General features: G+C 39.2%; 1 protein-coding gene across 4 annotated transcripts in view; it reads left to right on the forward strand.

The window, feature by feature from the left end:
- The window catches only part of LOC101935126 (glypican-5-like), a 623,976-nt gene extending 601,503 nt beyond the window's left edge, over positions 1-22,473 (forward strand). For all 4 annotated transcript variants that reach the window (XM_065556999.1, XM_005282486.5, XM_042853551.2 and 1 more), the window contains one exon: positions 13,314-22,473. In XM_065556999.1, the coding sequence (XP_065413071.1) occupies positions 13,314-13,516 (203 nt within the window). In that variant the 3' untranslated portion in view covers positions 13,517-22,473. The remainder of the gene's footprint in view (positions 1-13,313) is intronic.
- The last annotated feature ends 3,125 nt before the right edge of the window (positions 22,474-25,598 follow it).

The following is a 25,598-nucleotide window of genomic DNA, read 5'->3' on the forward strand; positions in this document are numbered from 1 at the left end:
GGGTGAGATGATGGAAGCAATTGATTGAGGTTTGACTCTTTAGTTGTGAGAGAATTTGGTTTACAGTTAGGCCCCAGTCCTGCAAAGACTTGCATGTGCTTTAAGCATGTGAGTAGTTGCATTTACTTCAGTGACACCACTGAAGTCCTTTAAGATAAGCACAGGGGACCAGATTCTTGCTGTAGGTTGGACTTCCTTACTGCTGGTGCAGTATCATAAATACTGTCTGTTTTTAGCAAGATGGGGCTTCATCCGCCTCAGAATTTGCCAAGCTTAATTAAAAATGGCAATTATAATTGCAGCTTTGTAAATGCTATTAACTGTTTATAAATGGGCTGAAACACTTCTTGCTATGTAAACTTTCAAGTGAAGCAGGCGCAGTTTCTCTTTAAGCAAATGATTACCCTCAATACAAGCGCTTTTTAGTCTGAAGAAAATGAGGAGTGTGTGTGGGAGAGGAATGAGATGACTTTAAATGGTTTTTCATTCCCCCATCCAAAATAAGTTTATCGTTTCCCTGTATTCAATTTAATTAAGTCTTTGGTTTGACCTTTGCATTGAGCAATAAAAGTTAACTGGGAAAGATGGGGGTAGAATGAGAACACAAACAAAGCACACCCCATGTCAGCCAATTGAAAGTAGTTTCTTTAACCAGAATGAATGAGATCATCAGGATGAATGCAACAGCCAAAGCATTTTCAATTATTACTAATATTTTTCTTTCTTCAGTCTGTTTATGTTTTTTTTAATTACAGCTTTTAGCTGTGGCATGACATTTAGCAGATGCCTTCAGTGCTTGGTGCTGTGATTGCGTCCACCCCCTACACTGGCAGGAATACCTAACCTTTGAAGTTGGGAGCACACATTTGTCTTTAGCCATAAAGGCAAATCCGGCATTCCTTGCATCCCCCATCTCCAATTAACTTTAATGGGAGTCTTGAGCGTGCAAAGCATGCAGGATCAGAGTCACTCTTAGGCTTTTGTAGGTTACTAGTGAAGTATGTACAGAATTTTTAGGCATAATTAATTAATGGTACCATACAGTGAAGCTGTCACAGAGCTTTTTAATGGCTTCTTTCATTAGAAGAATAGTTACAACAAAAGATAAGCAGATACACCAGGAACATCATGTTTTACAGATACTTCCATATTATGTACCAGAATATAATGTCAGCTGTACTTCATACACTTGGGGTACTGGGCGAGCTAATTAAGCCTAAACATGAAACCATGATAACCGCGTCTCTGCTATTGTAATAAAAACAGATGTTTCAAGGAAATGTAAAACATGCTTGGCATGTTTTGAACACATGCTTTCAGCTTGTCTGCATTCAAATAGGTCCTATATTAATACACACAATGTTATGAAACCTTTTGCTGTGGATGACTGATTGATTACGGAACTACCACTGATACACCCAGGTTGGATGTTTTAGACGATTTCTTCCCAAGGAAAGGAATGAAGATTGGCCTATCTTGACATTTTTATCATTGTGGAGGCTGAGGCAGTTATCTCTGTGGGTTTACTTTTTAGTTCTTGGAACTAATAGAATTTTATTGTGCCTCATGAAAATCATGCCTGACTTACTGTAGCAGCTGTATATCAAAAGCAAAACAAATGTAGGAACAGGCTTCCTTACTACCGTATGGCTCAGTCAATGGGATACTGAATATGTTGCTTGCACATAAGTTTATATAGAGTACTGATTGCTGGGAGTGGTGGAAGGAGGCTGCCATTACAGTTTAAATATGACTTCTGTGTGCCAGACATCTCAACTTGTCCTACAGTTATCCCACACTCTTGCCTTTCTCTCACATATTTTATTTTTATTACAGTAGTGCCTAGAAGCTCCTGCCAACTTTGGTTCTCCGAGATGCTCGGCACAGTCTCTGCCCTGAAGAGCTTACATTCAAAGTTCACAAAGGGTGGGGAAAAGGAAGAAATATTATCTCCATTGTACCCAGAATAAGTGATTTGCCCACGGGCACACAGGAAGTCTGTTGCAGAATAAGGATTTAAACCCCCCGTCCAATCCTGTACTCACAAGTTCATCCTTCCTCCCATCTAGTTTTTCTAGAACTTGTCCCTCACCTGAGGTCCCAAATGAACTAGATTCATAAATGTCAAGGCCAGAAGGGACCACTGTGATCATCTAGTCTGACTCCTGTACAACACATGGCATAGAACATCCCTCAAATAATTCCTAGAGCAGGTCTTTTAGAAAAACATCCAATCTTAATTTAAAAATTGTCAGTGATGGAGAATCTGCCATGACTTTTGTTAAATTGTTCCAATGGTTAATAACCCTTTGTTAAAAATTTACACCTTATTTCCAGTCTGAATTTGCTTAGTTCAGCTTCCAGCTATTAGATCATATTATATCTCTCTCTGCTGGATTAAAGAGCCCCTTATCTAATATCTTTTCCCCATGTGGATGCTTATAGACTGTGATCAAGTCATCCCTTAACTTTCTCTTTGTTAAGCTAAATAGATTGAGATCCTTGAGTCTATTGCTCTAAGGCATGTTTTCAATCTTTAATGATTTTCTTGGATCTTTTCTGAACCCTCTCCAGTTTATCGGCATCCTTCTTCAATTGTGAGCATCAGAACTGGTCATGGTATTCCAGCGGTGGTCACACCAGTTCCAACTATAGAGGTCAGCTAACCCTCACAACCTTGTCTCCCAAGGTATCTTCCTCTCCCTGACCTAAACTCATTGAGATAACTAACTATTTAAATGAGTAAACTGAGGCAAGTTGGCTGTCATCAATACAGTTCTGGGTAGTCAAGGACTTAACACATCAAACTTTCCAGAATGTAAAGGAAGGTATCCTCAGAAACTTGTTATGAAGTTTTCATTTGTGCATCTACTATGTATTGTATTAACTCCAGAAGGCTTCCTTAAGATTTCTATAGCTCCTCATTCACCACTACCTCAAGTCGCAATCCTACAATCCGCAATCCTGTGGAAACAGCCTATCAGATACACATTTCTCGAATTCATGTGAAGAATTTGGTAGACTAAGAACATTACATAAATTCGGAGGCCAAAAAGGTACTACTATTTATCTAATTCAGAAATCGTTTTGGCTCCAAAGCTTGTGTACGAAACTTACCTCTTACTGCTTCAATAAACATCACATTATTACCCAGTCCTTTTTTTCTGCAGAAAGAGCTACACTCAAAAACCCAACGTTTTTGGAATTGCATTATGAATTCTCCAATCTTGATGCGGAGGTTTTTTTGACAGTTGGAGTGTTCTCAAATTCCCCTCTAAGAGGGATAATCTTTCATTTGTCCCATTTGTCTGCCGCAGTTACATTTGAAAATAATTAGTATTGGTCACGATGTCAGGATAATACATCATTTGGAGATTTTTGGTGCTGTTGAATAATTATGCATTTTAGGGATATTACATTGTTTTGAGATTTCAGGGCTCCTTCCTTGGGATATGTGAAAGTAATTTCAGCTTGTGCTCCCGGAGGTGATAAAAAGCTAATTATAATACTGCAGCACCTACTGTAATTTAAGAGCCTGTTCCAGCAGGTTGCACCTTGCTTTAATTTTCTCACTAAGATAGAAGTAAAACTTACCAAGTGACTGAGCATCAACGTCAAGAGTGACGGCAGGCACTGATACCTCACTTGAAACATATGTTATGACTCTCATTCCAACCATGATAATTCACTCATGACCAAGGCACAAATTGTCCAATATATACACTGACTCCTTTTGTCTTTTTAAAGTACAGCACTTGCAGGAAAGCCTGGGGAGACCCTAGCAGGTTTGACTTTGTGCAATTCATGAGGGGGGGAACCAAACCCAGGAAAGGTCACAGATTTCAGCACAGTGAAAGTTCTCCCCAAAAGCTCACATCTCCTTAAGATGTTTGGGAACTGACTCAAGCTCCCTATTTTGTTTCGTCCTCGCCTAGAGTTGTAGTGGTAGTAGCTGGTCCCCCCAGCTCTCTCCACAATGCACGAAGCCCATATAATTATGAGTAGACTGGCAAATAGCTCTGCGTTTCATTTTATTCAAAACAAACTCTGTGACTCTCTTCCAAGCAAACCCCACAGGGGTTGTACGTTCGTCTAGCATAATGATCCCAGACCTCATATGTGCACACACTCCACAGCTGTCAGCTGATCACATGCAGCCTGCATGCGGAATAGTACTCATGAGCCCATGGCTCACTTCCCATTCCACAAACATCACTGTTTTACCTCTTGCACTAAAGTAGAAATGGTTGCCTGTCAGTAACATTCTCCTCACAGTGCAGCCACCAGATGGTGAGACTAAGAAGAGATGGACTTGTCAATATCCAGTTCAAATGTTCATCTGAAGCTTAGCCAAGTGCCCCATACTTTGAGAAGATTGCCCGTCTTATCTCTTATCTTTGCTGCCATCTTCATTGACAACAGCATCACTAGCAGTCAAAGGGGACTTGGCAGTCTCTCCTTAGCCTTAGTGGAAGCATTATTTTGTCAAGGACTGAGGGAAGCTCAACAAGTACAGCAGCTTCTGTGAGGGGAGGCACCACAGCACACTAAATGTTCTGTAACGTCAGAAAAAGGTTTGAGCTCAGCTCACTCCAACAGAAGGGCAAAAACTAATAGTTCTCATTTGAATTAAATTTGCTTGCCCATCCCTCAGAGCGTCGATAAAAAACTCTAACACACACTTAAGCAGGACTTCCTGGTTGAGTTCAGTAGAGGGCAGTAGTATTTGTACACTCTAGTAAAGAATTTGATGAACTTTAATTGGCCATGTCAGGACCATGACCAGGGCAACACTGCAGAACAATTACATGAAAGCTATGGGGACACAATACAAGGCCTAGGGTGACCAGACAGCAGATGTGAAAAATCGGGACAGGGGTGGGGGGTAATAGGAGCCTATATAAGAAAAAGACCCAAAAATCGGGACTGTCCCTATAAAATCGGGACATCTGGTCACCCTAACAAGGCCTCATGTGTTCAACTTCCTCTAGCATGCTGGCTATCCTCTCCAAAGGAATGTATTGATTGGTGTGAGTATTTATGAGACTGTCAGTCCCATCTGAGAGGCAGGTATATTACTGTATAGCAATCTGTGGTTAGATCTTTGAGGTGAAGATAACACTAAATGCTCTAAACATCAATGTCAAGTAATTTTCATTAAGTATTTTGTTTGTGTTGTCAAGAGGCAACTTTAACAGCTGCTAACAAGGATGCAAGATCTGTTAAACGGTGGCCCAGATCTTCTGGTCTAGATGAGCTGTACTCAGTGCAAAATGGGGGGATCTTAGCAGATTTTGAGCCACCTTTACTGATCAGGGACAGGTCTAGTCCTCAGCAAGAGTCAGAGCAGCCTCAAGGCTGCTCTAATTGATATTCAACTGCCCCTGGCTCCAGACAGCTGTTCCAGCAGCTTGGGGTCACTGGGATGTATGGATGTTCCAGCCATATTCATTACACAGGGGATCAAGATGAGGGGGTGGCATACAAGCCACTACAGTGGCTATATGCCACCACATATTAACATTACAGGCAGAGGGAATCCTCCACTGCCCATTTAAACTGGCTTTATGGCTGCTTTGTGTCTCTTGAGAGCAGAGGAGGGTCCAGTTGTGTGTTACTGTTTTACCATAATAAACCCTAAATGTATTGACTCAGTTTTCAATTATATTTTCCACACTTTAAACTTTCTTAGCCACCCCAGTGATTTTGAATGTACCACCTTTGCTTGCTGTAGGCAGCAGCTAAGACCTAAGAATGAAGTTTAGGCTCTGTTGTTAGAATGATTAGTTTCTAAAAGAAAAGCAGGCCATAGACTGTCTTCAGGATTTACCTCAAGTAAATTCAGAGAAACAACTAGCAAGAGCATCTGCAATAGTGTCATCTGGTGACTTCCCATAATGTTACATCCCCTGCTTACATAAGAAAAAAAATCTTATCAAGTTCACTGATGATTAGTACTAACAAAGACTTCAATTTATTCTCTGCCAAATATTTCATAACTTAATGTTTGAATATTCATAACAAATCAACGTTTCAGTCTCTCAGGCAGTTTTACAACACAGTCAGCATAATAAATATAATGATTGTCCCTGTCTCAGGGTTTCTCTGAGGATCTGGCAATAAATTACTAGGTTTGATCATCAGCACTGTTAGAAAATTGGCATCTGATCTGGAAATAGAGCTTTACAATTAATCAGAATCACCCGACTGCGACTTGAGCAAAGGTCTATGGTTACATCTGAACATTCCTCCACTATTCATCTCTACCTTGGTTAGTGTAATTAGGCTTTGACAGTGCCAGGTTATCACTGATCATCCAGATTCTGAATGCACACCACTCTGTTTCCTGGGAAAGAGGTGAGGCTTTAACATTCCTGTTGTAATATCTGGACTTATTTTAGCTGCAAGCTTTTCTTGAGCGGTAGTTCGCCTGATGAGTTAGCTTTAACTGCTGATTTATGAAAGACAAAATCAAATGTAAACAATAACTCAGTAGTAGTTGAGCACTGTCACCTGGGGTTAGTGCATTTCTGTTCTCCAGCATGAAACAGTAGGGGTCTACCCCACTGCGCTTAGCTTTTTACAAACAGGTGTTTCACAATCTGTTCTCTTTTTCTGTTGGCCACTGGGTTACACATAGTGCAGAGTAGGTGTTATGTGAAGGAAAACATAGTTGTGTGCTAATTGTTTAAATTCTTGTGAACAAATCATGAACTTTTCTTTTTGTACCTACTCAAGGAAATCATAGGGCTGGTCTTCACTGCAGAGATAATTTGACTCCCAGCCATACACAAAAACCTTTAATTGGAGTGTGGGGGTATAAACTAGAGCTCATCTGAGCACAACTGGTTGGCTGCTAACATAAGCACTCTGCAGTAGGGATGCAGGCTATGTCCTCTGAGTGCCACTAGTCCTCCAATGCCTTCCCACAATTTCCCTCATATGTCCAGAAAGGACAGACAAGTTCTCCCACAATTCACTGGGAAAGAAATCCTAGAGTAGCTCAACTTACTGCAGTGCAAATAATCATCGGATGGGCCCCCAGAAGTCTTAGTGCCGTTCCTCTCATGAGTGAGTGCAGTGTCAGTGTGAACACAGCAGCTCAAGTGTCATTTCACAGTGTGACTGCTCTCACTCTTGTGAGGCTAAATTGAGAGGAGTAACTCGAGTGTAGATAACTTGAGTAAGTTCTGCAATGAAGACATAGCCATATATTCATGGCATGTGTCTTCCTTGCAAATGCTCTTTCAAATCAGTTATACCCAATAGTTCTATCAGATATAGGGATGACAGATTTTGGAAAGGCTATCTTTCTTAAAGGCACAGTTAGGAACACGAATGTACATCCATCTATTGTTTATTATTTTATTTTAAACTTTTGAATGAAGTCTTTATTTGGATTGTATCTAACAACTGGTTATGTTTCAAAGTAGGCATTTAATATCCTTGGTACTATGTCAGTTGTCAACCTTAAGCCATGAGAGAATTCTCTGATTAAAGTGTAGTGTGATTGGATACAACATTTGGAGGGGAAAGGGGACGAAGTGACACCAAATATCTCTGGAAACTGCTACAGTTTATAAAGGAATGATTAGATTTTATTTGGAATTCTTCAGATGCAAGTATATGTAGAAGACATGAATTCAAAAAATTATATAATGCTTCCCTTCAATAAAATTAATTCAGTGAGCTTTGGCAAAAAGGCAAAGAATCTGTAAATAGCTAACATGGATTGAGCTTTTATATATTATTCTGATACATTTGGCCTTGTATTATCAATAAACATTTGAAAAAGTAGAAACAAATACACTTGCATACCTTAAACATTTACGATGTGCAGGGCAGCTGAGCTGGCTGAATGCTGGGAAATTGTTCACAAGTATTTTCAGAAAATCAGAATTGGAATTTGATCTGACCATGCTCAAACTTTCTTCCACCTTTCCACCAACTCTTGTAGAATCATTTATTGTTTGTACAAATGTTTGGGGAGGAGCTCTTCCTTGTGTAAACACAGGAATGCATGCCCACTCACTCCTCCATCCCCCTAAAAAGTGTGTACGAATAAACATATATTCCCTAGAATCCTATATTCACATTCAAACACTCAGTCAAAGTGTAAGGTGATCACCCAGCAATACTTTGTGTATTGACATGGTATGTTTGGGAGGAAGAAAGTAAGAGTGTTTTAAAACGCCTGGCTTTTTCCAACAAAATGAATAAATACAACTTTAAATTAGAGGGAAGACAGACACTCAGAGTCTCTCCACTCTTGGCTTTTGGCCCTCTTTCACCACAAAATGCTTTTCACAAACATCCAGTCCTGGCTTGCTCAGTTCCTTGTCCTATGACTGCAAAATCTTCCTCCGCTATAAATTAATTCTTCCTCCAGTTCTCCCATCTTCCTAGGCAAACAGCACTAATTTCCCACCCTCAGATCTCACACCACCCATCTCTCGCCATGTAACATCTTGCTGATGTCAAAGTGATTGCCAAAGTTCAGCCATGATCTCCCATCTCCGCCTCTTCCTCTTCTATCACTTGCAACCTCCTCTGCCATATAACCACCACCAAGTTCTCACTTGCTTCACTTCCAGCTCCTCCCTTTGCCTTGTTCTTTAAATTTATTCATTCTCTTTTAGCTCTGACACTGAAACTATTCTTGCCAATGACGTCTTCCAACCATATTTTGGCAACACTATTCCATTCTCAGCCTCCTTGATTTGTCTGCTGTGCTTCATACTTCATACCCTCATTCTGGAAATCTTGTTCTCCACTGTCCTTTTTTGTTCCTTCATTGTCTCTCTTGACAAGTCTTCCTCTGAATGAGGACTCGCCATGGACAGCACACAAATAACTCATGGGCTCAACTTTGTTCATAAAATAATACTAATTGAGTGACAAATCAGTAAAAAATTCATGATGTGTTCAGATAACTTACCAACAGAAAAAGGGCATATCTGACTAACAAATGAGATTATTCACAACAAATAATTCTAAAAGAAAGTAACACACTGAAATTCACCTTGCTATCCTGGTGCTGCTGTCAAAGCATTTAGTCCTCTGAAGATCACCTCATCAGAGGTGGAACTACTGAAATCCTCCCGTTCATGTGCAGTAGTCACTTTTTAAAACGTTAAAATTTTGCCTTAGACAACATTAGTTTAGCATTATTTGTATTGTGGTTGTACCTGGAGCCTCAGTCATGGACTAGGGCCACATTGTGCTAGGTGCTGTACAAACACAGAACACAAAGATGGTCCTGCTCCAAAGAGCTTACAAACTACATTTCCTAATGCTGCATTTCACAGGTACTCCCAATATTAAATCCAGTGAAGTTACTAAAAAATATAATTAATTAATTAACTGAAATATAATAAAAAATAATATAACATCAAGATCCAGTGTTGCCAGTTCTCTCAATTTTATCACAAGTCTCGTGTTATTTAGAGTCTTCTTAAAGCCCGAGCTCCTGGAGCCATGAGATTACACGAGACTCTCAGCTTTCAATTTTTTAAAAGTCATGGTTATGGAGAAAAGCTTTAAAGCATGAACCCTAAAGTCTCAAAAAACAGAAGAATAATGTAAAAAGAATCCAAAATTTATTTTTAAAAGAAATATGACTTTTGGGGGCTTGTCTCTTGGTTTTTGAAGGTTTGGGATTGGCAGTACTAGGACTGGGGGAGGTTTTAGCCAGTGGTAACGTGTTTAGTACAACCACTATTCTTTCCTATGTGAATGTCAATGCTAAACTGAACATAACCAGACCCAATTCTGAGATGATGAGAGAGAGAGAGACTTGAGTAAGCAAACATCAAAACCAAAACACATGGGCAAGCAATGGGCATGCCCATCAAAGTGCAATCAAATGTTAAATACTTAAAGTGTTAAGTTTGTAGAATAAAAAGTAAATACATGTTTGAAAAAGAATTTAAACCACAGTAGGTCCTTTTTAAAACTGTGCATCTTAAAATACCAATTTTGCACAGTTAAACCCCAAATTAGAAATGTATCAGAGAATACCCTTTGCTATAAAGGCAGAGAGAGAGGATTAAAATGTTAGTCCTTCCTCTGGAAATGTTAAAGGCAGAATTTTCTAATGTATTATTTAGCGCTTGTTATGTAGTGCATTAAGCAGTCACTGCTGAGACAAAGGCTTTTAAAAACCAACAGCCTCCCTGATAGCATTAAATCTTACCTTAGATTTTTGGTTAAGTCAATATAAAAAAAATAAATGAATTAATACAGTTCAGCCTGCCTGATTTATAGAGGCCAATCAAGTTACAATGCTGGGCATGGCCAAGTGAAAGAGGGGAATAGATTTACCTGAGTGAGGTCTTAATTTAATCAGCTGGCCCAAGAGAGCTGAAGTCAGCAGGCTGGGATGATATAAACCCCAGTAGAGAAACAGAAGTAGAGCTGCCTTTACCACAGTTGAAAAGGAGAATGACAGTGATGGAAGGGGAAGCTAAGCACTGTCAGAACACACCTATTTCAGTGATTTATTCTTAATTTACTTTAATGACCCTCTGAAGGTTGTCTATTTTTCCTTGTGTTCTCAGAATACTGATATGATACTTTCTAAATGTTTACCACATGTTTTCCCCCTTCCTTCTATGAACTCTACCACAAAGTTATTATTGAAGAGAAACTATAGCTACTTTATATGCTTTGTAGTGGAACTGTGATTGCTGCTGGAGGGGCTAATCTGTTTCCACTACGTATCTGCCAACATCCCTTCCCTTCATTCAACCTTAGTTCAGTTCTAGACATTATTAGTTCCTCCCAGATTAATGTTGATATTATGAGACAGATGAAGGAATGCCTTGCATTTATTTTACAGTTTAGATTGGCAAAAGAACAATATGTATTTTCCAATACAATAGCTCATTTTTATTATGAAGTGAGTTTATTGATGGTTGTTGAAAACTACTGATTTGCAGACAATGATCTCAATTCGTATTTACATTTCTGGAATCCATTCCAAGAAATTGCTTCTATAATTCGGAGTTATCTTAAAATCGGGCTGTTGCTTAATCCGTATAACAAATCTATGCATTTGCTCTCTGTGCAAATATACATTGCATTCATAGTTTTCACGAAGTATGGACATGAACAATGGCTGCTAATTAATAAGCTGTTTTGGTTTTTGCTAGACACTTGGGTGTTTTCAAATGAATTGCACTCAGTATTGGATGAAATGGTAATTTTTCTAACAGTGGTAATAAAAAAACTCAAGGACAGTAGGATTTCACTACTACACACAAGTAGATGTCTTTATTTACTTGGACTTTCGAAAACTACCATCATTAGTCATCTCATTGTTTTAAAAGTTCACATTTTGTGTAGGGATCCACTAAGGAAATAATTTTTAACAAGTTCCATGCAAGAAGAAGATGGTTTCATATTGACTTCATTTGCATATACCCTTAGAGATGTTGGGTCAGATTCAGCCTTGGTTTCCACCAGCCTCCATTGATGAATTGGATGTATTGTGCCTCATAATCTACTTGTGCATGCTTCAAAACCGAACACGCACACGTGTTAATGTGCACCCGTTACAAATTAAGACTGGCACATCATCTAATACTTATTAATTCAAGTACACCCATCTCCACACGGAGAGGCCAGGCAGCAAACATACTCCAAAGCATGTTTGAATAATCCGAATGGAAACAAATAGGACAGCGTGCAAGCGGCACAGTAGCGCTAATAAGAATGAAAGATCAAAAAACATGCCCTAAGGCCAGATCTGCAGGAAGAAACAGAGCCACAGACTGTCACAAAGTAACTTCAGGAATGAAAAGGAATTAATGGGTTTGGGTCCTAATAGGAAATTTATATGGGGAAAAATAACATCGCTAAATTGTTAATATTTCATCCTTTAAAAAAACCAAACTGATTAATGGCCAGGAAAAGTAATTAAACAAAATGGGAACTGACCCTGCTAAACAAGATATTTGCTTCAATATGGGAATATTTGTAGATGTATCTGATTGGTTTGAGGGGAAAAGATATTTCAAGTTTGCCTTCTGACTCATTTTTCTCAATGAGCCTGATTATGCACCCATAATGGGGAGCAAAGGGACATCCCTTTATTGCCAGTGTCATCTACCCATTCAGTGGGGAGCTGCATCAGGAGAAAGCAGCTTATGTCAGGCTGCTACATCCCCACCCAATTCACATGGGCAGAAAGGTTGGGGAATAGTAGAGCCTTGGCTCCACCTAATACCACACTAGTCAGCACAGCTGTATCCGTGTGTCAAAGGACACACATTGCATTAGGTAAAGGAATGGTGCTGGGTACATTCCTAGGTCCCAGAGAGCAAGGGGAAACCAGGAAGCAGACAGTGAGGCTGGGTCTACACTACCCGCCTGAATCGGCGGGTAGAAATTGACCTCTCGGGGATCGATTTATCACGTCCCATTGGGACGCGACAATCGATCCCCGAATCGACGCTCTTACTCCACCAGCGGAGGTGGGAGTAAGCGCCGTCGACAGGAAGCCGCAGAGGTCGATTTTGCCGCCGTCCCTACAGCGGGGTAAGTCGGCTGCGATACGTCGAATTCAGCTACGCTATTCGCGTAGCTGAATTTGCGTATCTTAAATCGACCCCCCCCCCCGTAGTGTAGATGTAGCCTGAGTGAGTCAGTGTGCTCTCAGGGCACCCCTCCAACACAGTGCCCCATACAAAACCACATCTGACCCCTAACATTATGATTTAAAGTATGATTAACCTTACATAGTGCCATCAATTGCTAATGCAGTACCACAGGAGAAAAACATCATTGGCCTATGGCCAGATCCCATTGCACTTGACATTGTAAAGTGGGATGAGGGCAGTAGAAGGAAACAAAGTTTTGGAACCTTCCACTAGAAGGTACTATACATTAGAGCTGGTTGTGAAGTGTTTTGTGGCAACAGTGTGAGTTTCAATGAACTTCCACTGAAACACAATTGTGTTGGAAGTGTGCCTCATTTCCTGCCTTGGGGCTTCCAGGCTCCTTGATGTGCAAAGAGGAGGTTGGCTGCCCTGGAAGCCAGGGCTGGAGCAAGGGCTCGCAGGACCTCTAGGCTCTCACCTCTGCAGCGGGGGACCCCACCTCCAGGGGGAGTTCCCAGGCTGCTCCTGCGTTTCAACCAGCTCTGCTATACATACTTTTAGTCTTATTCCTAACATGCTCAGATGAGAGCACCTGTGATGCAAGTCAGAGTGCTTACTTCAGAAGGTGTTCTAGTAATAGACATTGTACTGAGCCTCCCCTTAAAATGAGCAAGTGACATCATGTTCTCTTTTTTTTCCTCTTTCTGTCAGATGTACTCAAAGAAAAGAAGGCCTATTCGGAAGATAGGAATGAACCAAAACCAACTGTGAAAAAGATTGACACCACGGCCACCACAACCACAATCAAGTCATCTTCTAAACATGATCTAGCCGGAAATGTGGGCAATCTAGCCTCCAGTTCCTCACTTTTCATTGTAACAGCATTAGCGATTTTGTGGCACTGTCTGTCGTAGCTGCATTGTATTGCAACAACTGTCGAAGAATTTCTGTCCATTGTCATTTATACCTTCAGCCTTACCCAACGGAAAACAAAGTTAAATGGCTCTCTAATATTATATGGTATGTTAGAATGAATGCTTAAAAAAAAAGGCTGAGATTGGCTGATAGTGATTGTCAGCACTTACACTGTGTCTGAAGAAGGTCCTTGATAATATCTTATCCACTCAAGATATAAAGGGAATGATGACAGGGGATCTGAGTAGTTTAAGTTATTGGGGTAGAAATAATTAACACTAAAATTGTAAATTACTGTATTGGCATTTTTCCCATTTTACTCACTGGGTAATCTCACTGGTTGTTTCTGTTTGTTAAATTCTTGCAATAAGTTCAAATGAACGATCATTCTTCTGGTGCAAGTTAATACATATGGTATTTCTCTAGTGAACAGCTAATAACCTATGTCTACAGTGGTGAACAATGTCAAGTGAAATACTCTCTACTAGTTTCATAAAGTTCCTAAGTGGCCAAGAAGATAAGAGCATGTTTGACCCTTTTGTTTTCGCTCTTACGGTTTAGATTTTAGGACACAATATAAAAAAGCATATGGTATGTTTGTAATGTGTAAGTATAGTTGCCTTTACCATTTAAAAATTTTTTAGAAACACTTAACGTTTTACCGAGGCATATAGACAATGAGTTTCCCTGCTGCACAAAACTTCATTACCATATGCTCAAAGCTTACTCGATGAATGTCTGACAAAGGGAAACATAAGTAAACATTATAATGTTTTAATCAGCTGAATGCAGTTATATATGAAAAAAGCTAATTTAGTTCAAACGTATTTTACCTGTTTCCTATTGGAAAGGACCTTGTTTCCATCTAGGTGTCAGAGATATAAAGTGTTCGGATTCCACTTACCCAAAAAGTGGTCTCCATGAATTGTAGACCTCTATAGTACAATATGTTTCATAAACCATGTATTATTTAATTATGTTTACTATTTTAAATTTTGCTATCACAATAGAAGTAAATGTAAAACAATATGAAATCTAGAACAACATTATCAGTCATTTCTCACTTTGATTTTCTATACCAGACAGTGTCAAAATCTTCATTTTATTGTGATGAGAATTTTTGATTTAAATCAAGGAAACACTGATGTGTTTTGAAACTATGATGGAAAGGTACTATGATGTAATTAGATGCGTTGAGAACTAATATGTGTATTTTCTGACAACTGTATTTATAGTGCCATTGAAAATATATACATACGATATGGTATGAGTACAGTGATTAATGATAAATATATGAAGCATTGGGATTGTTATCACATTTACTCAATTTCATAACCATTTCCACCATTTAACGGCCATTTTCATGCTGCAGGCTATGATGATAAGATTTAATGTAAAGACATTTGCCTTTAATTTTTTTTGAGTGGGGGGGAGTAAAACATCTCTTTCAGCACTTAGATTTATACAAGCACTGACATTGATTCAAGAGACAAACCGTATATCATATCAACCAAGTTCTGGGTGTGACAGTATATAATAGGAGGGCAGGATGTCATTGTACTTGTGTGTTCATGTGGTGTTAGCAAAAATTACTAATTAGCTCTATATTCGCAAAGGAGGGGATTTGACATTTTTGCATTTGGTCTTTAAAAATGTGTAAGTGCATAACTGTATAAGCAAAAGCATTCACATGTAGAAACTGAAAGTGGTCACGTCAAGCAGAGTCACATTCCAATTCTTTTAATGCTGGAAAAACAATCTGGCACCACCAAGACAAAAAGGAATAAGATGCTTAGAGCATTATCATGAAATGTTCAGTGTTAGAATTCTGACTTTTCAACATGTTAATGAGTTAATACCATTAAGTAGTGAGTTCACATTGTATTAATGAGAATGAATCTTGCAAACATAGTATGAAAGTTGCTGTCTACAAATTTTCAGAGTTCACTGATACAGTAAATGAACAGCACCAGCCTATGCAGGCATACAGTAAAATTGCCATTTATGCACATTTTTACAGCCCTTGAGTCCTTTTAGAAAAGTGTACATTCACATGGCAGTTATGCAAGTTGTTCCTTTTGTACCTTGAAGTGATTTCCTAATTCTTTACAGTTTCACAGGACCAGATGGGATACCTGCCTTTAGACAGCTGTATCCGTGATTAGGCACCTAAATATGACCAATGGGTACCCAAATGCTGATTTAGACACCTAGGGCGAGATCCTCAGCTGGCATAAATCAGCAAAGCTCCATTGAAGTCATTCACAGATGTACACCAGAAGAGGATCTGGCTGTTAAGTCAGTATTTTCATAGTTGGGAACCTAAAAATCAATATTTAGGTGAGTATATCAGCACTTGAATATCTCAAATGTGTATTTAGGTGCCAAAATATGGATCTGGGTCTCTGTGTTTTGAAATTGGCTCTCCCAAATTCCAGATGTGCAACTTCTAGTTTGTGAGAGAGTTTGAACATCCACCCGTACCGGAATCTGCTTTTTGAGAATTGTGCTGTAAGAGTCATTGTGCTACTGGATCAGACTACAGCGCTCCATCTAGCCTAGTATCATATAACCAAGAGTGGCCAGTACCAGTACATCAGAGGAAGGTGCAAGAAACCCTGCAGTAGGCAATTATGAAATAACCTGCCCAAAGAGAAATTTTCTTCCTAATCTCCATTAGCTAGAGGTTGGTGTAGACCCTGAATGATAGTCTTGCTAAACTGAAAGATTAAATATTTTAATCTTTATTTTGGTTTATAAATTTCCACGTGTCTATTGTATTACACAAGACAATAGTTAATCCAGCCCCTTTCAAACTAACCAGACTAAAATAACACTGCACAAACTGTAGGGAGAAAGATTCATCAACTCACTTCATTGGATTCAACCCATATTTTAATAAATACAGATGAGTACGGGGGAGGAAAGGGGAAAAAGATACTATGGAGAGCTCAACATCAATACTTTTCACATTAACATAACTAGAACATCTCCTACTGCATTTAACAATTTAAAGAGAGTAAAGGTCAAATCAGCATGTAACATGGTCATAGTGTACATCAGAAATATGCTGCAGCTTTAAAGACACAATAGGATATTGTATCTAACACATTATGAAGCATTTTTTCTTCACAGGTGAGTTGGAGCTGAGTATCAAATTCACATCCAAATAAGGCAAACATAAATGATCAAATCCAACAAAGGGAGTATATCTTTTCAGATGAAAAATGAGATGTAAACGTAGTTTTGCCAAGCAATTATGAATTTTATTTAGCCAGTGCTCTTTTATGTTTATTGTTTTGATATAATCTGTTTTTGCAATATCCAGTATTTGTGAATGCAAAGACAGGCACGGCGAGAGCTTGCTCATTTGTGGGTTAAAATGAGTCTGCTGAGGGTTTTGTTTGTTTTGTTGGAGTTTTTTTCCATAGCAATGTGTACTTCTTAACATAGAGAGCGAAACTGTCTGATGTGGTGTTGCCGCTTTGCACTGCACCACTAGTCTATCCTGGGCCAGGGAGGGTCACCCCAATGTAAAGGTTATGCTCCTGTTAGGGAGGATCTTCCCTGCATAAGGGAGATGCTCCTGATAACATTGAGCCAGCAGAGCGGTTTGTATGTCATTCTCCCTCCAGGCAGAGAGAAAAGTGGGTGTGGTGGTTGGAGGAAATGGTGTGTGGCTGAGATGCCATGCTGATCCTCTGCTGTGTTTTCAACCTCCCTGGGGCTGCTGAAGCCCTGCTGAAGGAAGGAACAGGGAGAGTGGCCCTGCGAACAGTTGCAGCAGGATTTGCAGATTGCAAAGGTACACATTAAGGCCACTTTATGCTCTTATGCCATTACTTGCACTCTGTGCAATTTACCAACATCTGGCCCATAATTTCTAGTCTATATATTGCAACAGTGAGACGTATTTTCAAGTACACAAGCTATTGTATCATTGCATAGAGAAATTTAGGACTCTGGCTCAGTAATGAATCTTTAGAGGTACAAATAGTATCTGTCTGAGCTTTATAAGGGCTGCACAGCAATAATTATCTACTGCCACATTTGTTTCAGAAGATCTGTGTATGGGGATTGGGTAAGATTTCCATCTCTCTCCATATGCTGCATCTAGTCTGTTGTTAACCCAAGTCCATTTTCCCCATGTGTATAGAGCCTTATTTTAACTGTTACAAGCGTTATAACCCTGGTTCAGCAAGCCATCCTTATTTATCACAGCACATGCTTAACTTTAAGTAAGTCCCATTCATATCAATGGAATTTAAGCATGTGTTTAAGTGTGGTAACTGAATAGGAATAGACAACAATAAGCAAAGCTCCAAGTTTGGCTGAAATTGGCTGAATTGCACATAACTAATATGTGGGTGAAATTTCACCCCTGTCAGAGAGCCCCCATAAGGCCTATGTACTGTTTAACTAGGGGGGAGGGATAGCTCAGTGGTTTGAGCATTGGCCTGCTAAACCCAGGGTTGTGAGTTCAATCTTGGTCCTGCTAGTGAAGGCAGGGGGTTGGACTCAATGACCTTTCTTCAGGGTCCCTTCCAGTTCTATGAGATAGGTATATTGCCATATATTATATTATTTTATTATTATTCACTCCAGCTGTGCATAAGCCTTTGCTCATCCTCCCTGCACAGAGGCAGATTTCACTCTGAATAGGAAATACCATCTGCAGTATAATATATTTGCCATCATCTCTCATAATATCATTGTTGACTTTTCATATAACCTAGGAATAGTATATGCTTGAGTCACATAGTGTCTACTGCAACACTGTGCTCTTAGGGTTACTGCTTTTAGTGGCACATGCCATGTCTGTCAATGAGCCGTGAAAGGTGGATCAAAACTTGGCTTTTTTAGCTGTGGCATGCTCCCATCAAAAAGAGAAACAAATAAAAAACCCCACACCTGCCACAGTGATAATGTTAGATTAGCTATTCCATCTCCACAGAAGTCCAGAATTCTTCCCAATCATACATTCTCCAGCATTTTGTCCTGTCAATTCTAATGATTAAATTTTAATTTGAATTAAATATTAAGACACTAAAAAAGTAAATATATATATATATATTGCCCAAGATAGAAAGTGGGCACACTTAAAATTAATTCTGGTTATAGATATTATAGATTTCAGAATGGTTTCCTGGACTTCAAATGGGGAACACTGCTAGACTCACTAATATCTCTAGAATTGGACCAAATTTTTGAAATGCACTGAGAGTATATCACAACATAATGTGTATGTGAGAGTCTAATTCATTGGACTCAGAAAGAAGTATAGAAATAATGGGTGCATTAGATTTCTTACTTATGAAAGCTAATATTTCTTACTTCTGATCAAAGTGTGCCCCCTTTTTTGGATTTTAGGGCAGGTATTCACATCCAACTTGCTCAAATGTCTTTTGAAAGACAGCCTTACCCCAATGCTACTACAGTTCTGAGAGGAGACTCCAGGACACAGCTGATGAGCCACATTTTTGTGCTGCACCTTTGTGACTGAGATTAGTATCAAGTCCTTACAATGGCACAGTATTGAACATTCTGGGTTTTATTAACATATTAGAGTGGCTGTTACTCTACAACAGTATGATTTTCATTTATATATGGACATACACTAACTGAAATCTATTGGTGCTTTTTATGCAATACAGAAAGTACTTCATTAGATAGCAGGTATCAACTGCTAATGTTCTCATATCTGTGCAAAATGCCTTGCACAAGTTCTACAGTTTGCACTTTATCATTATAGTTAATCTTTAGTAAATTGCCCAATACTTTGTAATTATAATATTAGCATCTAATTTAACACCATCTTTAAAAAATCATTTGTTGCATAATATAAGCAATTAACATTTATTCACTTTGTCTGTAACGGGAATATATAATTTATCCATAATGGCCTTTCTGTGCACCTAATTAGTAGTTGGTTGAATTATTCTACAAGCTATGGCGATTTAATTTGACCAGTAATGTACTGCTAGTTTTATAAATTCCTTGCAAATATACACTTGTATAATTACTTTTCAGCTAAGTAGAAAACAATGTTTTCATATATCTTCTGGGTTTACATGGTAGGCTTTTAGGCTGCAATAACAAGAATAGGTACTGACATTTTTCATGCACTTTAAAAATGGAATTAGTCAGATACCTCTTTCCCATAATTCATTACAGTATATCAGATTTATAGCCTGCTTTATTCTGTAATGAAAAAGAAAGCAATGAGACATCAAGAACATATCTCCTAATGAAATTCTGTATTTGCATATTCATATGTTAGGAAGTTCTGCTGATCAGAAACTATATCAAAAGTGTTGCAATACTGGAGTGTCAAGGATATGATGTTAAATTTGTGGAAATTGGATCAAACTGATTAAGTGACATAAGTAAGTTTTTAGCTAGCTATATTTTCTATTTAAATGTGCAGTAAATTGAGCAAGATCACTTGGTCTTTCAAGAAAGGAGATTTGAGACAAACTTTTCAGCAAGAATGCCAACATCAGACATTTGATTTACTTATTTCATAAATGTTGTGGTAGCAGAGGTTCTGAGGCTTTTCCATGTGTTTGTGAGGCCGACTGTTAGGAAGGGGCCAGATCCCCTCCACTGGCTTCAGTGGAGCTATGCCAGTTTACACTGGCAAAGGATCTGGCCCAAGAACATAAAATCCTTCCCAAAGAACAGAATCTTATTTCAGGCACAATTCTGATCTTATATTATGGAAATTCAGAGTAACTCCATTGACTACAAGTCTCGCTGTTTTCGGTTTTATACTGCCACCCATCTCTACAGTATATCAGCACCTTCCCCATAAAATCAATAGCAATAGCCACAGGGAAATACTTAGAAAAATTAATCTGAATTATTTAACACTGCAAATTTAAAATGAATTCAATTTTCTTGCATTCAGTTCCTGTTTAGAACCTAAACCAAATTAAGGCCACTTATTTCTGAACGAGAGTACCCACACAGGGGTTTAATGCAGTTTAACTAATCCACTTTAAATTCACACCTTTAATTAATTCAGATTAACTTTCCAGAGTCCTCTTGTAGACAAGTCAATAGAATCTCTGATACTTCTACCTTTTGGGGGTTAAAACTCAGCTTGGGATAGAACTAGAGTATTCATATTGTGAGCATCACTCACGGTGGAAAAGAACAGGAGTACTTGTGGCACCTTAGAGACTGCCACAAGTACTCCTGTTCTTTTTGAGGAAACAGACTAACACGGCTGCTACTCTGAAACCTGTCATGGTGGAAAAGTTCTCTCAAAGAAGATTTTGCAGCATTTCCTAAAGACAGTCAGACTGGATTTGCTTGATCTCCTCTGGAAGATTGTTCCATAGCCAGATCTACTCGACAAAGAATGTTTTGTCCCAAGCGTTCATATACTTCATTCTGGACTTTGTGACCTGCATTGTCCCATAGGAACACAGCGGTCACAGATCAAAATCTGGTCTTTGATGTAGCTGGGGGGATTGCTCTATTATTGTTTTGAAAAGTAGGACCAAGGTCTGATGTACTCAGAGTAGCCTAAACCATGGAGATGGTGGGTATCCGCATTCTGTACCAGTTGGAGCTTGTGTATCTTCACATTCAACTTCAGATACAAGGAGTTACAGTTGTCCAGCCTGGTTACAGTAATCCAGCCTTGAGATAACAAATGCATGGATTGCTGTGGCCAGCTCCTCATCTGGGAGGAAGAGATAAATTTTCCTAGCAAGCTGGAGGTAAAAAAAAAAGGCATTTTTGGAAATTGATACTACCTGGTCAGCCAAGTTTAGTGAGGAGTGAAACAGGACCCTGGGGCGAACACTACTTCGACATGGATTCCACTGGCTACAATGATTTACACTGGTACCACCTGAAATCAGAATCTGGCCTGAAAGAAGATTGTGCATTTTGGGAAGGGTTTCATTTTAATACGAAACTGAGTCAAATTCTGCCCACTTGACAGGAAAGGGAGTGACCATACATGGGCTATTTTCTGTCTTTGAAAGAGTGATGAGACAGCTCATGCCCTATGGATGATGAAACATCTATGGGCAAAACACTTAGACAAGTTTCATAAACAGTACCCAAGAGAAGCAGTAATAAGACTTTTCTTGTTGTTCTCTAATTGGAAAATAAAAACATTCATTTGACTGGAGCTTTTCTAATTCCATGTTAGCGATGAAGAATGGATGGAACATGTTCCACTACTTTCCAAATGTTTACTGGAAAAGGCTGATGTAGCAGCAATACTATATAAAGCATTTATTGTACCTCATTTATTATATGGGACAATACTAGAATAAAAAATAGAAACCAGTATACTAAACCTGCAATATACAACCATTTATTGTATTTACTGTACTTTAATATATCAAAACTAATATGGTATGAATGTTTACAATACACCAGGAGTAGAAGTTACAATAAAAAATCCTGCTTTGTTATTTAGGCCTTTAAAAAATTAGCTTATGGTCTCTTGGTCTTCTTTAGTTCACCTTCCTTTATGGAAACATTTACATTTTTATTTTACATTAATTGTATTGTGTGTATTTTAAGCTCCAAAGTAGATTGTTTTGGCCCTAAGCTATATTCAAACCCTAGTAACTATTCACATTAGCTGAGCACTTGTTTCGTTTTCAAAATTTTTGCTTGTATTTGATTGAATTAACTCATCAACTTTCTTCAGTTTGTTTTCAGTACTGAACCTGAAAAAGAGTTTTTAAAAAGCAGTCCAGAATCATTGGCTTAATAATAATCAGCAAGGATACTTTGAGAAATTGTAATAAATGGTGTGATTTGTAAAGGACAGTGAACTGTGAATGGTAATAAAAATACATTATCCACAACAGGATCTTGTGTCCTCTATTTGAATTGTTTGTAACTTTTTTCTGGATATTTTTCATCATCTTTATTGTAAGTTACAGAACTGATAAAATCTAAAATAAAAAGATTTTAACCTCTTTATATTGTGCTTTGAATGACGGATACAGAACTTTAGGATTGCTGAGAAAGCCCGTTGGGTCACACTTAGAGTATGTCTGCTCTGCAGTCAGGAGGCATGATTGCAGTCCGTGTAGGCATAGCCGAGTAAACTTTGATCAAGTTTATTTAGGAATGCCTACAAGTGCTGTTCTGACTGCAGCTTACACATAGGTAGGTTAAGAAATGACCATTTTCTTTAGTATGTTGCAGTTTTCTCACTTTCTTGCCATTTATACCACTAAAGAGATGTACAGATGCCCATCTGCTATTCTGGGATTCTTTAACATAAAACACAAAACTGGCAGCAACCTCTCAGGAAAACTCCAGTAAATTTCTACCCCCTAATGCAACCACTAGACAGGACTCCATAAACAGTCACCCCCACCATGTCCCAACCACTTCATTCACCTGGGCAAAAAGACAGGCCTTGGAATATCTGTGCCCTTTGCCAAATAGTGAATTCAGGTTTATGAAATGTAGTCCCCAAATACTTGCTAGGACCAAGCCCTTGTCCTATCCTATCCTATCCTACTATCAGCCAGTGTATGTCCAGAGCTAGAAACAGCCCACTTTTGTCACCAGTAGGCACTATGGTGCTATCTCTCTGCCTTGGAAAATGAAAACAATCCTCGATTTTTTCCCACCAGGTGGCTGAGTATTATTGATCGATCTCAGTCATTGCTTTGCCATGCAAGAGATGACAAAGGCAGACACCCCCATTTTGGAACACAGTTTTAAATTCTTTTAAAGAGCTTCTTTTTTACCCCATGTCAGAACAGTCTCTCTCTTCTTCTTCTGTTAAAGTAGCTAGCTAGACATCAAATCTGTTTAATTTATTTACCTTTATTTTAGTATTCAAAGTTAACTTTACAGGACACAAATAGGAAGGTTTTGAACTCCAATGGCAATAATAACCCACACCCTAAATGTGCATTTAAACCCATACATTACCACCGTCACTTCTTGCAGCCCCATTTTGAAGAAATGCCATCTCTATGAAAGGATTTATTTTTCCAAAGAAAGGAGGAGGAGATTAACCTGGACCAGTGTAGCCTGTCCATTGCCAGTGGCTACTCAGTAACTATTTTAAGGCTTCTCTCACATGTCTCAGTTAGGCCCAGATCATATCCTGAAGGAGAAAATATTCACACAGGAAAGAGAAAGCAACTTCCCCCACACAAGGTTACCACTCAGTTGTTCCACTGGGGTTGCCTAAGCTTGCTCCACTGTGGAAATGGCTGGGGTTCATCCAAGTGGTTGGAGTTTGGTTTCACAGATCTTGGGAGATCCACGGGACCATGCAGCTGGTTTCCAGACACTCTAGCTAGCCTTGCTTGCTAGTGTTTCCCCAATGACTGTGACCTGCACTGAGGATTGGGGAATGCCACATGGCACAATGCTGTTGCTGCCATGTGAGCCGCCATCCCCAATCCCTGCACTGGAACTAGTGTTCTATAGGATTAAGAGAAAGGGAGATGCTGCTGCCATGGGACCTGCACTTCCCACACTACTGTTGAGTCCCCTGCACCCAGAAGCAGATGGGACCTAGCTCCTTAAAGACTCCATAGCATTACAATAATCCATTAGAAAAGGGGGGGGGGGATCTTTTTCAGACATCCCAGCACTTGATGGAGATTTGAACGATATCCCCAGTTCTGAAGCAGCAAGGTAACTCCAGAGTCTGCTCCCTTTATTTTGTTACACAAAGTGCTAAGGAGTCTGCCTCCATTTCCCCAATCTGAAGTGGTCAGATTTTCCGTGTTGAAAATCAACATTTTGTTATAGAGCAATTCAGATCTGCACAACCAGAAAGTGTCCTAGTCTTGTTGGATTTAAATGTGGATTTCTACTCACCTATCAATAACTAGCCCCCTACTACACCAACACTGCACATTGCTCTTTCTCACTGTATATCACCAAAAGTTGATACAAGGTACTAGTAATAGTGATAGTGGTTCTGCCAAAGCACAAGGTCCTTCCCACCTGCATGACTGGTTGATCACAGCGGCTTCAGCTAGCAGTCAGTCATCTCAATTCTCTCAACTTTGGTTCCATCTTAAATTGAATGTAAAGCTCTTGAGCCACTTTAGTGTCTCAGTTACATTATGGCCTTTCTTTAAATACAAAGAAAGCTACAGTGGTGACACCACCTGTGGAAAAAGTAACCAACTTCAGAGAAGTGACCACAGGTCATTGTTTGACTGGGAAAATGGATCTCAGAACGTTGTACTCTCACCAAGATCACATAAATTAGTGTCAGAACCACAGTCAGAACTTATGTCCAGCTTCTAGTCCTGTGCATAATTCACTAGAACACAATGTTCACAGACAAGTTCATTAACTTCTCTGAAACTCTGTTTTCCTGCTTGTAAAGTGGAAATAATATTTACCATAGTTACTATCTGAAAACAGATTAGGAATTAAAGACTCAGCATGTGCCAAGTTACTATCCAGTGGTAGCTGACTACTTGTACTCCAAACAGGAAATCTCAGTGGTAACTGTGTTGTCAAATGTTGACTTTCTAATGTCATCTACGTATTATGTCCACAGCCACAGATATGCAAGTAAGTTATAATAGCCCCTTTTTTACAGAATAGAAAATTTAAATGCAAAACAACCCGGGCACTGGCAGCAGTGATAGATATATAATGGGAAAGTATTTGTTCCAGTTCTCCTTGATGCTGCCATCCACCCCCAACCCTAGAGCAAAATAAGAATGTGAAATATGTTTCATTCCTACCTAAATAGCAGCCAGCCATGCAGCCACAGGAACAAGGCAAACAATGCTTCCAAGCAATGCCCTTTTCACATACTCCATTTTCATCGTGGCTTAGGCAAATCATTGCCACCTCTGCAGGAGCAAATTAGGGAACCCTTTTGCTGTTGAATAGGGAATATCAAACTTCAAATATAAGAGTATGTAGGGCAAGCTTCCCTCTCTAACTTGAATATGCAGGTATGGCTACTGTGATCTCCTCTGAATGCCAAGACTACAGAATTGATGTAGAGGGGACAGAGTTCAAGAGTATTTTCTTAATAGGACAGGAACTATTTCTCATGAGGTTTAGGGTTTCTCTGTGAATCTAATTGGCATAGCAGGGGGA

Source organism: Chrysemys picta, chromosome 9, assembly GCF_011386835.1.
Source record: "Chrysemys picta bellii isolate R12L10 chromosome 9, ASM1138683v2, whole genome shotgun sequence".
NCBI classification, from domain to species: Eukaryota; Metazoa; Chordata; order Testudines; family Emydidae; genus Chrysemys; species Chrysemys picta.